Raw genomic sequence first — 14,533 nt, forward strand, 5'->3', positions numbered from 1 at the left:
CAATATTGCAGAATCAAGCCGAAATACTAAAACAGATATAGTCTAACAGTTAAGCAAGTGCTAATACAAGAAATATTATACAGAACTCTAAAAATTGCAATGCATGTGTGAAGGAAAACAGGTGTATGTTAGAACAAAAATCTATGCCATCTTCATGAAAATTTTAAACCCAAAGTCTTACTTTACAATCCAAATTATATCTACTTTCAATTTTAGACACTACTCACTGTGGATTAATTCAGATCAAGACAGTTTTGAGCTCTGACAAGTGAAATGTAACCCTCTGCAAATCAATATGTAATAATCTTTTATACAAGAGAAAATAAAATCTACATGAAGAGGTATTTGTAAAAAGTTTTAAAACCTAAAAAAAAACCCCCAAAAATCAATGTTCTAAAAAGCTAGAGGAAAAAAGGATAAAAAACACTGGCAAAATTGGTACTTTTGACATGAAAAGTTCTGAGACGTTATCAATTTTAGCACGTTTTTTGGTTAGCAAATTCACTATGGAGGTAATGTCATAAAAAACAGAATCTGTCAAAATTACCAGCCTCTTGATTTTGAAAAAAATGACATGTGACTAATTACTGTTTTTCCACAGAACATCTTGCTTTAATGCTACTTTATCCCAAAAGGCTAAACGCAAAGAAAACCAGGGAATATGTGCTTTTTAGGTACACTTCTACAGCAAAAGGATCTCCTGATTGGTCTACGATCTCTTGGTTCCTCTGGATGAGAAAGCAGGTGACAAAATTCCTTCACAAGTGCAGTGAAAGACAATGGATTGAAGCTCTAGAAGAAAGGTTTGTTATAAACTGAACCACTCTTCTTCCAAAGGCAGGATATGTAACAGAAAAAAAACAAGTAACATGCTCAAAGCATAGCACTTCTGCATTTTCTGATAGAATACAATGAATTACAACTTCCTACAAAATTCCTTTCATCTGTTTCTTGAAATACACTCTGTATTTCCATATCTTGATTAACTCAAGCTTTCTATCAGCTCAAGCTATGTAAAATAAGGCACAGAAGCACTTAGTAGAGTGCTGAATTTCATAGCATTTTAATGAAACACACTCCTAAGTTAACACAGGGATTCCCAAAGTATTTCCTTTGCTTTCTGCAGAGAAATCATATATTGCTGAAGCTCCTTACTATACATAAATTTCTTGCTAAGTCTGACACACCCAGTCAGGGATGCTAAGCCTTCAGAAGCCCTTAGGTGAGTGTTCCTAAGCTGTTGTAATGTTTATTCCACTTCCTGCTCCTCCAGCTCTCAGGAAAACAACTGATAATCAATACGAAATCAATGTATTTTCTCAATATGCAACCAGTCTTTCAAATGCTAGTGTTCCTTACTTGCCTTTTGGTTGGACACTAAAAACCACAGGCCCTTTCTAGACAGTCCTGATCCAGAGTGCAGCTTCTTACAGTGCACATGTTCTACCCTATGGACCACCCCCTCTTCTGTCAGTTTAAATGCAGCCTTACTTGAGCTGAAGAAAGAAAAGCAGTCAGACCTCTGACATTAAGTGACAGAAAGCAAGAGGCACCACAGCAGCTCTAAGGGATACACCAAAAAGTGTACATGCACTGCAGAGCATGATGCATCTCCCACCTCCCACAGACTGGGAAACAACACAGCCACATGTAGTTCAACAGCAGTACTGCCAAAATTTGGGTTTCCATCAACATACTTGAAAGTCAGCTTAAATTGCTTTTACTGTTTATGATGTTTTGGTAATTTCATAGGCCCCTCAGAAATGAGACCAGTCAAAAGAACAGAATAATTTCAGCAGCTTCCAGATTAAACAAATCAATATCTCTGAGAGTGAAAGTGTCAAGAATATATTTTACCAGAGATGAAACAGAATTAATCTAGCTTTCTGTAGGCCAGAATGCTGGTGAAGTGTTATAAACAGTACTAAGAGTCTCCTTAAAGCTTTGCATTTAAGCTGCGAGATCACAAACTTCTTATTTCATAGAGTCACAGTACCAAATTTTTTAGTATTATAATTAAACAAAGGCTGTTTTGGACAATAATTTAAATGCAAGGCATTGAATACCTATATACCAGTAGGCTGGAAAAAGGTACTGTGAAATCACTTTGAAACACACAGTGTGCAACCAGTACACTGTGTACACAGTGTACAATCAGTATATGCTTTAGGTACAAATAATGTACAATCTACCTTTAAAGCAGAAACTGAACCTTTAAAACCCATTTTGCCAATTTAAAGAAATATTACAGAAAGGAAATGACACAGTATTCAACTTCCCTCCCTCCATATCCCCAAACAAAAGCAATTAATTTGAAGACTCCTGTGAAGTTTATATTTTGCTTGTGTGCTATCAGGACAACCCTATAGTGTCTCTATATTTGGTTATTGGTATGTAGACATTATTAACATCTTTCCTGTACAATACCTAGTTCATTGTTAAGACTATTAAAAGTCTTAATATAGACTCACAGAACATAGCATTTAATTTTTTTTTGTTATTAGATAATGAAGTCCTTGGTTTTCCTCTAGACAGCTGTATGATAAAAGATTGGTACATCAATATACATGGCTAGACAAGCATGCTGCATAAGCATGCAAATATATTCAAAATAAACAAGTTATTTTTTCATCTTCCCCACAGAGTAAGAACTGCATTGTTATTACTCACTTAGAAGTAATGTGCTTTTGCAACACATCACAATTTCATGAAACTACATTCCACTAGAAACTAAGACTAGAACCAGCTGGGAGTCAGGAGACAATTATTTACTATTTTTTACCGTTTTAGGAAAAAGTGATTAAGGCTAGGCCACCCATAAAGTGACATTTAGAGACACACTGCACAGCTGAAACCAGAAGAGTAATTCTCAACTCTGCTCTAAATGTAGAGAAAACACAGCACACCCCATCCATAAGGGACAGAGACATGTCACGCAAGAAACAATGCTGCAAATTTATTTTCTTTAGTTTTAAGTTTTTATAACCTCAACTTTGTTTATCCCACATAAGACATTTTCAGTAATATGAGATCATCTAGTTCATCACAATTGCAAGGAAAATGAGGTGCATGTGAAGTACAAAAAAATTGAAAATACTCGCTTACATTGGATAGACTTAGAATACTGCTCAAAACAAAGCGGCTTTTCAGCTTTTTACCTTTGCATTTTGGAAACCTTCTCTGCAGTCCAAAGATAGGCAATGAATGGAGAAAAAAGCAACTCCAAAGCAGGTGGAATGAAGAAAGAGGCACATTATTAGGAGACACAAAAGAAACGCAAATCAAACGAGGAGACACTCTTCCAATGACAAAGTCCAGAAAAAACCATTCCCTGGGTGTTTCAGAAAGGCCTGCTGCTGTCCATCCATCCCAGCTGGGTGCATGAATCACACTCCATTCTATTTAGTAGTCTACATTTATACTTGCAATAGAGAGAGCACCTCTTTTGTACTGTACATAATTCCTTGCCCCAAAGAGCTTACAATCTAAGTTCATACAAAAGAATGCATCAAGTAGCTGGATCGAGATCAAAGAAATGGAGAAGATAGGGAAATAATTTTTTAAGGGATTAAAGTTGGGTTACATTACTAAATGAGGTAACTTTTGAACACCATTGGCAGTGATGTTCTTAAGACATTAAGTAGTTTTTCAGTTAGAAGGTCTTCTGATCATGAAAAACTGGTTTAAAATGTACAGAATGATGCATCAAAAGTAATCCACAAAAGTTCTTAAAAACAGACTTGTTGGCAAGACACAAAAAGGTTCAGATTTTCTTCACTTGAGACACTAACTTGTCATTCTATTAGGAAGATATGGATGTTAGAGAAATTCATATGTACATGTAACATTTGAATGTAAAAGGCTTTTCACATTTAAGCTTAAAATGTTAAATTCTGATTTAAGAATCCTGTTGCTATAAACACAGACTTAATACTTAAATATTATTATGAAAATAGTGCTATTTTAAAAATGTATTTTAAACTTTAAAATAAACTATGGACAAGATACAGTTGGTTCAAAAGATCAACATTCTTTAACTGCAGTGACTCACTTTTCCCACTTTTTAAAAAAGGAAAAAACTTTTTCCCACTCTCTTCCTGCTACTTGTCAGTTATAATAGAAGTGATTGTTCCATCAACTTTAAGGTTTTACTTTACTTTGGGGGGAGGTGGTCATTTGTTTTGCTGGGTTTTTCTTCACATTTCCCTATTCGTATATAGTTTTCTGAAGTCAAAGCCTTGCACTTTAAATAATATTTATATGTCACCTTTGTGACTATTTAGCTATCATTTCTTAATCCCTTTACATGCAAACAGAAACTACCATCTTTCATGCAACTATGACATCCTTTCATACCAGAGAATTTTGCTTTAGATTATATACATAAACCATCTGCAACACTTCCATGACATTCGAAAAAGTTACAGTAGTAAAAATTCACCACAATTATTCAGTCTGTTTATGATAACCAAAACCAGAAATACTTATTTTTCACCGTAACAGCATAACCATAGTAAATTTGACTTGACCTATCCTTTTGGAAGGGAAGCAGATGTTAAGAGAATTTCATTTATGCACATAAGTGAGACAGTGATGTTAAGGACTGCTAACAGAGGATGATTTATCTTCAATTTTTAAAGAAATTTTTTAGGAAATCAAACCAGATACTAAGTCTGAAGAACTATAAATATATTTGACCCAGGTCAATACTAACATTTACTTTTTAGAAATTACATTTGTATTAAATTTGCTTACAGGAGGATACAAAAGGAGTATAGCCACAGATTACCAAGAGAATCACTTCTGATCAACAGCTAAAAATGAGGGAAGAAAATGGCCAAAAGATTAAGATCAATCACTTCTTGTACATGCCATAAAATTACAAAAAATCACCTGCAAACCTGTAATAAAGCCCTCCCCCTTATTTGAATGAGTTTTAATTCCCAGGTAAAGATGAATCAACAAAATTAAAATATTGTGCTGTTTTATTGGTGTAAAAATCACACAATTGCTAGTTCTGATTCTGCAGAGATACATCCATGCAGTTAAACATCTATGATCCCACAGCCAGAAGAAGCCATTAAATAGAATATCTGCTGTTAGTCAGCAATTAATGCAAATTTACATATGAGATCAAAATGTGTGTATCGTACAATATACAACAAATCCTAATACAGTACATCAACCTGAAGAGCAAGATACACTCGAGGAACTCTGTTAATAGTGAAGCCTGTCTATATGCCAGAGAAGTAAGGCCTGGAAACAAGATGACAGAAGGTACCCCAGAATTCCTAAGAAGCAAAACTGTTCATTTTTTGTTTTATTTCCTTTTTTTTTTTTTTGCTGGGAATTAGAAGTTTATAGAGGTATTGACACATTACTTGACAATACAATTTGTTATAGTGAAGACTGGTGGATGTGATCTGCTATTAAAAGGTAACGTGTGAGACATGCAATTACAGGTGGTGCTTAGATAATGTGCAATTAATGTTTGGGACCTACACCAACTCTTTTCACAAAGGGGAGAACTAAAGAAGACCTGTTTGATAGACTACCAATTGTGCCATAAATGCTTCTACACATGCGGCTGAATCAGGAAGATGAATGGGATAAAATGTGAACACCTGGCAATCTGTGGTTACATAGTCTGTAATGTATGCAACAAAAATCACGAAATCCAATCCAGTTGATATGGCAAACAGCCTGCAAGAATTCTCCCAAACTGAGTAAGCTGGGGAATTGCAAAGATGCAGGCTTTCTAGAATCATGAACAATATTCCAATTGTGAAAGGCAGCTTGGGAAGTAACATTGGCTGATGACAGATTAGTAGTTTGCCTCTTTTCTGGCATAGTAAAATAAATGCCATAGTGAATAAAGAGTTTATGTGCTTAAAACCAACTGATTAGCAACCCTTTTCTGCAAAGATGTTTCAACAGGAAAAAAAAAATCCATGAAAAAATTCCAGTTGGAAATTTTGGCGACAAACTCTGCAAACTCAAGTCCAACAAAGATCATGGATGCCCACAGAGAAAGATGTGAGAGGCAGTGTCACATTCAAGGAAAAAGTAGTTTGTTGGTTTTTTTTTCTCTCTGTACTGAAATTAAAATACTTAAAATACAAAAGTGGACAAATTGACAAAACAGAACCACAACATTTAATGTAGAATAGAGTGCATTGAGCTAGATGCATGGATATTTAAATAGGCCTTGAAACCAATACCCCTTTCAAAATTAGTAAATTCACAGTTAACGGCAGTAGGCTTAGAGGTGAGAGAAGGGTCGAAGTTGTTCCAGTTGAACTTCCAGGGAGATTCTCTCTTCAAGAACATCCTACAAAAGAAAGATTTTCTACTGACAGTCCACAGAGAATGAGCACTGAAAATTTCCTCATGCAATCAAAATCTGCTTCAGTTTGAAAACTAACTTATATTCTGGACTCTCAGTTACTCCTCCCAGAAACTGAACAGAAGATTGCCTGGCTGATAATTACTTATCATTGGAAATCAGTACTTTGTTCCAAGGTAATGCCAAGTATTTTTTCCTTTCTTTCAAATCACCCAAACCCAAATTTGTAACCAGATGAAAATCCAACTATAATATTTTCAAATGATATCTAAAATGTTGAGGGGGTAAGCTCTCACCTGAATTAAGTGTATTAGAAAACTCAGTTTTTGTCCCCAGTTTTTCCTCCTATCTGAATTTTATGCACCTTGACTCTCATGAACAGTAACAAGTGAAATTCAGGCTTGAGTTTTTCAATTGATCTAACTTCCATTCTAGACAGTATCATATTAGTTCATGTTTTCATTTAAGATATTTAAAAAAAAATTATCTTCACTGTAAAAATTAGATATCTTATGTAAGAAAGATGGCAGGCAAAAGACACTAAGCTGATGCCTAAGATAGCTCCAAAATAATGACAGCTGACCTAGATAAACAAATTACTATTGTTGCACTAATTATTAAACTGCAAGTAGTTTTGTATTTCAGATTATTGTATTTGTTTAAAAACATTTATAATTTATAATTTCATTTAGACTTTAAGGCTTGTTTTTTCCTTCAGAAGAACACAAACCACTTCACCTGCTCTTCTCAGTACTGCTTTTCAAGTATATGTTGAAGACAACAGGTAACCTAGTATTGGTAATGTGAGGTAAAATTTTACTGTAGCTAAAACCAAATCAATACATTGAAAAATAAGCATTGTAGCAGCAAAAGTGTGATTTGTAGCTTCACAAAGCTTGTAACAAATATGTATATTCTATGATCTACAAAAATATCTAAATATTTCATATCAATATCCTCAATTACATTTATCAGTGGATTACAGAGATGCCTGTTACTGTGCATCACTAACATCTTGCTTTCTGAACCTCTTCTCTTACACAGAGAAAGACTAAGGAATTACCTTTAGTTGCTGCTGTAGTTCACTGTTCAATCTGGCCAAAACAGTGTTGGTTTCCTTGTTACGTCTGATTGATGCCTGAATTGCCTTCTTGTCTTTGCCCACTGATCTGAGAAGATATTAGAAGTACTGTAATAAGTAATTTTGCCACTCAGCTGAACATCTCACTTATAGTCCCCCATTCTTTAAGTGAGCAGAATCCTCTTTTCAAAATTTTTTTACTTGTTATACTGTTAAATTTTCCCACTTTTGTCTGGCTTAATTAACCATGTTTATTTGCATGGAAACACAGATATATATATATTTATATATGCACACATAGTTGGTTTCAATCAAAAAGCATGCAGTGCATTTTAAAAACTTGTCATTATCAACTTTCTGAAGACCCAACACAGTGAACCACATTCATTTTCCTCCAAGTGACTACTGCAATAGACTAGTTTCATGTTAGGACACACAGACTGCACATTTTGGATTGTTCATAGCAACCATTTAAAATTAAACACTACATCTTAATACTTCCACTACTCATTTCCGACATACTTGTGGAAGTTAAAAAAAGTCCACACTCCAAAATCTCTTAAAAGTCTCCCAGCAGTAGCAGCTTTGGGATGACCATATTTAAAAATCAAAAACTTCTTAAATTGTTGAATTAATCTAAATTAAACACACTGAAATTGTTTGTAACTCCTGGAACAGAAAGTGTGTATGCTGTTTAAATGTAAACTTTCCAGTAACAGATGTATTTATATACTTCTTGGGTTACCTAGGAATAGATGGCTGTGAAGCAAGAACAGCAGCTATGACACCTGTTTTCTGTGTATGTTCCTCAGCTTCAGGTCTTAGCTCATCTTCTGATTTTAATCTTCTACGAATAGGCTTCGGTGGTGGAGCAAGTGGGGTAGTGCCTTTACCCTGAAGAGGAAAAGACAGCCCATTAATTCTCTGAAACTACATTTTATTTGGATTATAACCTGGTAGCTTGTGTTTCATATTTAGTTACTGAGGCAACTGAAGTCATAGCCCATCAGGTATTTTCTGATAGAGATCTAGCTGCATTCTCATTTGGTCTGGGAAAAACCTGAACTACTAAATCCAACCACATGGTGAAAGGCTAGGAAGTTGCTTCACACTGACAAAGAACTGTTTCTGCAAGCAGAACCACCACAGTACAACTGGGTACTGTAAACATACAGCAACGCAGAACACACTTTCCCCCCAGTAATTATATGTCTGTAATCAAATAAAAAGCTACTGTTAATCAAGTTCTGCACTAAACATTTTGATCTGTTTCAATAATTTGAAAACTTGCAAGTATCTTTTCTACTGTCTCAAGAATAAATCTAATCATCATCATCTGCTGCAAAAATTCACCATACAGATGCCTATTTGAAACACCTATTTGGCTTAGAAAACTGGGTTCAAGTGGACACATATAAAGCTGCTGTTGCAAATCAAAACAAACACTTAATTTCATATACATCAGACAACTGCACTTTGTTCCAAGGGTACTTTGCCTACCGCACTACTGGGGACATTTGCAGGTGCTTTGTCTTCAACTCTTCCATCTGCTTTGGCAACTCTAAGAGAACTTGCAGAATCAGAGGGCTTTTCAACCTAAAGAAATATAAACTGTATTTAGAAATCTACTTCTTAACATATACTTCATTTGGCAACAATTGGAATAGAAACAAGTATGCTGTGTTCTGATACATTAATACAGTTAACACCTAAAATTCCAGTTCAATTCTCATTTAGAAACACAAGTTCTATGTCACGAGGCACTGTATTGCACAAAAGAGGCTGTGGCCTGACCACAAACTGCTACAGCTGTTTCTGCTATTACAGTACCACCATTATCTATTTGTCACTGCCAAAGGTTAATCCCTCCAATGTGACTGTTCCACATCCACCTCAATGCAAAACAATCAGCAAACTTAACTTAAGCAGTTTTCAGTGGCAGCTTAAGCTACCATAGCTGGTTTTGCAATGAGGTGCATGGAGAGTGCTCAAATGGGGCTACTGACCCTCCTGAACAAGTGAAGCAACACCATGCTGCTGACAGCTGGGAGAACTTTAAAGCACAACAGGGACTTTTGCAAGCGAGGATATAGAAGTGTCCCAGAGAACTTACAATCTGGATAAAAGCTATAAATCATCAAAGGAGAACATGAAGCAGTTTCTGCAATAGCTGCTAGCAATGACATTAATATTAATGCTTCCAAACTTTCAATTCCTATGTCTGTAGTAGGAAACAAGTTTTTTTAAAACATCTTTGATGACAGAAGAATGCCAGAGCTATATTTGCTTTAGCTGTTTGTCCAATGACTTTGAAGAAAAGCACATTAATGGAATTTTAGCAGATATTTAAAATACATGACAGTCACCTCCTTTATTAAGGCATGTCTTTTTTTAAGACATTATTTTAAAATTACCAGCAAGTCATTTGGAAGACTGGCAAGGATTAGCAGAAGAAAGGTTTTTCCTGTGCTAAGTCTCAAATTATGTGTATTACCAACACAATTATGTTTGTGCCCACGTATACTAATAAGCATAAAAATCTTTTACATTACAATCAAGACCTGAGATGAAAAGAATTCCTTCTGCTTAGGTGTTTGGCAATTACTAAATAAGTGCAGCAGTGTGCAATGTAATTGCTTTCTAGCAATGGATTGAGACATCATAAAAGCCCAAAACAGAACAAAAAACCCAACAAACAACACACCACTGACAGAGAACAGCAGAAATAGATCTTAACAGTCTCATAACTGTTGGTGGTGTTAAAGCAATTGACTAGATCTTCCTTTCTACTCACCTGCAAGACTTCTGAGTGTGTTTCAATTTCATCTTCTTCCTCTTTGTTTACACCTGAAACAGCAAATGCCTCAAACTGGCTGAAGTCTGCAAAATTTGGCTGTTCTGGTATTTGTTGAGGTGAGGTACTGGTATGAGCTATTAGGCCATCAGCATCCACTGAGCGATGCACATGAGGACCCATGCCCTGCAATAAAATAACAAAAATATTAAGGGATGGAATGTTCAGGATTATTTGCCTTTTTAGTGGACAAAAATTTATGTACTATCACTAGGACAACATGCATCTAATGCAAGACATGCATGCAGAAATATTTAACAGAAAGGATGTTCAGATACGCTATTATCCAGGAAATAAGATCAAAGAGGGATGCAATGTAGCACTAGCTAGACTCATTCAACAATAGATATTTCTGCTGTGACAGAGCTATTTGGGCTCTGGGGGCTTGATACAGACTTTTAGTCTAGTTTCACAGGGAAATGTGCTCATGTAATCACTGTGTGGAATATGTCTGTCTTTGTACACTCATTTCATCCCTTTAGATAATTTCTGAATCCTTGTAGAGGATTTCTGAATCACTGACTCACTTCAGTTGCTGGTAACTCAAATTCTAACAAGTAGCTGCTGGTGAGAAACAACTAAAAAGCAATTTTATCTGTCCCATGTTAGAACTGTATAGCAGTTGAAGGGTTCAGCTGGCTAAGACAAAGAAAAAACCTTTTCAAGATGTGCTTTCTACCAAATCAGCTAACTGATATCACTCAGACTGCAGCTACAAAGATCTGTGACTACAAAGTCTGTGACAATTGAAGAAGTGGAACCACTCCTTTTGGGGGCAGGTATATTCCGTAAAGCTCTACCCTGTGCCAGACAAATGAAAATCAAAGCCTTATTTTGCAAAACTTTGGAAAATGGCTCTCGCAGTCTTTGTTACGGCCTATGCACTATATAGGAATAGACAATGAAATGTGAAAAGGACAGTTTTTCTCTCTTTTCCACAATTCAGAGCTCCAGAGCCACTCATTCCTCCTCAATATCTACCTTAATCCCTACCCATAGTTCCACTAGAAGCATTTTTTTATTCAGGAAATACTAACACTTGGCTGTAGTCTAGGTTTTGCCATCACTTACATCCTGGTGTTTTCAAAAATATGTCAAGCAATGATACTAATTTTTGAATATATTAAAACTCAGTTACATAAAAACAATGCACCAAGTTAGATTATGATTTTTCAGAAGTGACATCACCTGTGAAGGCTGTGGTCTTGGAGGCACTGCAGGCGGATAGGCAACAACTCCAGCCTGTTGCTGTCCTGCAGAAGACACATCACATTTGGCAACAAAGATTGTTACTTTGTACATTACAGTGCTACCAAAATTTCTTAACTGCCAACATGAAGAAACATTCCATTTTGCCACATATTAACCTATCATATTTGGGCTCATAATTGTAATGCCACCTCCTTTCAAACTGGCAAACAGACAAAACCAGGATTAATCAGAACGTGGATCTTGTACAGACATGGTCATACTCTTCTGGTTTTAGTATCGTAGTCTTTAGGATTTTTTTACCCTCATTACAAGTTCTTAGTTATTTTCTCATACTTTGTGATCTTGAATTTAAAAGTACTGACAAGTCATAAGTTCAATAAAACTCCTTAAGCAGAGCAGCAGAAGTGACTTTAATAATTTCCTCTGAAATCAAATACTAAATACCCATCTTTAACACATGTAATTCCAAAAAGACTCCCCTTGAAAATTTACTAGCAGATGCAATTCATTGGATATAGGTATACACCCAGAATATTCTTTCCTGACTTTGCTTCCCACATTCATCCAAAAAAACTACAACAGCAGAATTCAGAATTGACTTTTAAATTAGCTACTTAAGTAAAGGGCAGTATAAATTTTAATACAAACAATACATTAAGGTTGACAACATTTGCAACTTTTTTTATTCAGAAGTGGTGCTTTAAAAACCAATATTCTAAATCATTCCTCAGAGAAAAAAGCACTGTCTGCTTCAGGAACACATGTGCTGAAAAACACTATACATTCAGAACACATCATATCTACCTGGGGTAACTGAAAAGGATCTGTTCATATCTAAAGATGACGACCGAGAATGAGAAGCATGAGGCCTTGGAGGGGGTGGTGGTGGTGCAGTGTTATCTGGAGATGTTCCTGAATGTGATCTGCAAAATACATAAGCATCTGTAGTGATTTTAGGTGGCTACAACAGAACTAAAAATCAAAAGTTCTTTAAAGCATGCAATTAAACAAAGTTTGACAGAGTTAAAACCCCCTGACTGCCAAATTAGTTTTAAACTTCCACTATTCTTTGATTTTACAACTGCTTTTATATTTCCATTTACTTAAATATCATTTATTCAAATTATTCTTATATTATTACATGTAATTAATTGTTGGGAAACCAACAGCTTGATGCATATCCCAAACAATGACAGCTCAGGAACAGAGAATGTTAAATATTGTAATTCCATCCAAAAGACAGTCACTATCATTTTTAAGATGTAGTCAACATCCTGTTTAGGTTAAATGGGGTAAGTTTAATTTCATTAAAGAAGAATGTTTGGTTTCTCTTGGATCTGCCTCCATGTATACTGAGCTCAAGAAAAGTATCACAGTGTATGAGATTGCAATTTAATTCTCTGCCTGAAATTTTCCAAATCGATATACTTGGCATAATCTTCAGAAATTTGAACTCATTCTTAGGTAGGATCACCATCTAGTGGATATCTGTTGCAAATTCATGGAGCATACATGTAGAAAGGATAGAAAGATAAATCACTGCACTAAGTGCCATTTAAGTGTGATTTATTGTATATAGAACTTTTGTACAACTTCCTTTTAAAACCAGTTTGCAGAAGCTTCCTAACTAGTCTAATTTGAACAAGACAGAGTTATTGAATCACTGACCTGAATATAGGTACTTTTTTATTCAACTCATGATAAAATTTTTTCTATGACTGACCTCTGCAACATTCTTCTATAATTATTGTAAAATGTATACTAGGAGAGGTAAAGGGTACCCAAGTTTCACACAAAACCTGGAATTCCTGAATGTTTAAGTTCAGACACAAAGCTGAGTTATCACAGCAGAAAAGTTTACTTTTAAAATATATTCTCTACAGCAATGCCTCTGTAATACTGTGTAACTCTCCAGCTGATGAAATTAAATCTAATTATACTGACTCCTTGGGTCATCCCTCTAGGTACAGTAAAAAAAAAAACAGAAGCGAAATTAAAAATGGGAGAAAGTGGTTTAAGGAGAATTCCAAAGTATCATTATCTGACACAGCCCTGTCAGTTTTTGCTATATGAAAATACAAAAAAAGTAGTCTTGACTAATAGTAATCTTAAGTACAATGTCATACAAAATTCCAGTTGGTAGAAGAGATACCAGTGGAAGGAAGCAACAGAGTAAGTAGGACAACAAATTTCTTGTGTTCATACTGCCACAACTACCAGGTCAGGACAGAAGCTCCCTGTGCCATTAATGTGGGAACTCATCAGAAAGCTTCACTCAGCTACACAAGTTCAGCAAGAGAACCTAACCCGAAGTCAAAGCGTAAAAGAACATGTTGAAACCATCATGTTGACAGTGCAAAAACACACATAAAAGCATGACAGAGTCACATTTTCCATTAAGTAGCAATGCAGGAAAGAATCTTTCAAGTTGCTGTACTGACAGGCAAATGGAAATCTTTCTTTGCTATTGAAGTCACCCTAATTATTTTTGTTTTGAAGCTTACCTCTGAAACTGACTCTAAAATGGTTAATGGTGTAGCTGGTTTTAATCCTATTCAGGCAGATTTAGTGGGAACAATTAGCACCAGCTAGTACAGTACATTCTCTTATGTGAAATGATGCAGTTGTTGGTTTTGTGCTTGCATAGCTTTTTCCAATCCCTTAATTTACACTGGGCCTATGACTGCCCTTTATAAGTCCATTATTAAAAGAGATGGAGTTACTGCCATGGTATTCCTAACTTGTGCTTAATTCTTCTTTTAGGCCATAGTGTCATAAGGTTCTTTTCCAATAATGCCTAAATGGGTATTTTTTAAAAATACAAAAAATGGGTTTCAAGTAACAGCATGGTCTCATGTGCTTACATTCCCTTGTGTTTAAGGGGAAAGTATTAAGATTCCAACTGAATGTGGAGCTTCACATGGAGCACTTGACTGGCCAATTTCAAATTTTTAGATAACTTTCCTTCTTTAATTTTCACTTTACACACTAACAAAAGCAACATACATTGTTAATGCATTAGAAAACAGACTGTTTCCAG

At 35.4% G+C, this 14,533-nt stretch overlaps 1 protein-coding gene across 14 annotated transcripts in view; it reads right to left on the reverse strand.

Moving 5' to 3' along the window:
- Positions 1–2,936: 2,936 nt before the first annotated feature.
- REPS1 (RALBP1 associated Eps domain containing 1) overlaps positions 2,937–14,533 on the reverse strand; it is a 63,999-nt gene continuing 52,402 nt past the window's right edge. For 13 of the 14 annotated variants that reach the window (XM_039706847.1, XM_039706841.1, XM_039706845.1 and 10 more), the window contains 7 exons: positions 12,298–12,416; positions 11,470–11,534; positions 10,222–10,407; positions 8,928–9,023; positions 8,173–8,321; positions 7,410–7,515; positions 2,937–6,331 (listed from right to left, as the gene is read on the reverse strand). In XM_039706847.1, the coding sequence (XP_039562781.1) occupies positions 6,263–6,331; positions 7,410–7,515; positions 8,173–8,321; positions 8,928–9,023; positions 10,222–10,407; positions 11,470–11,534; positions 12,298–12,416 (790 nt within the window). In that variant the 3' untranslated portion in view covers positions 2,937–6,262. The remainder of the gene's footprint in view (positions 6,332–7,409; positions 7,516–8,172; positions 8,322–8,927; positions 9,024–10,221; positions 10,408–11,469; positions 11,535–12,297; positions 12,417–14,533) is intronic. The other variant, XM_039706846.1, reaches the window with a different exon arrangement.

Source organism: Passer montanus, unplaced genomic scaffold (assembly GCF_014805655.1).
Source record: "Passer montanus isolate IOZ18808 unplaced genomic scaffold, ASM1480565v1 scaffold2, whole genome shotgun sequence".
NCBI classification, from domain to species: domain Eukaryota; kingdom Metazoa; phylum Chordata; class Aves; order Passeriformes; family Passeridae; genus Passer; species Passer montanus.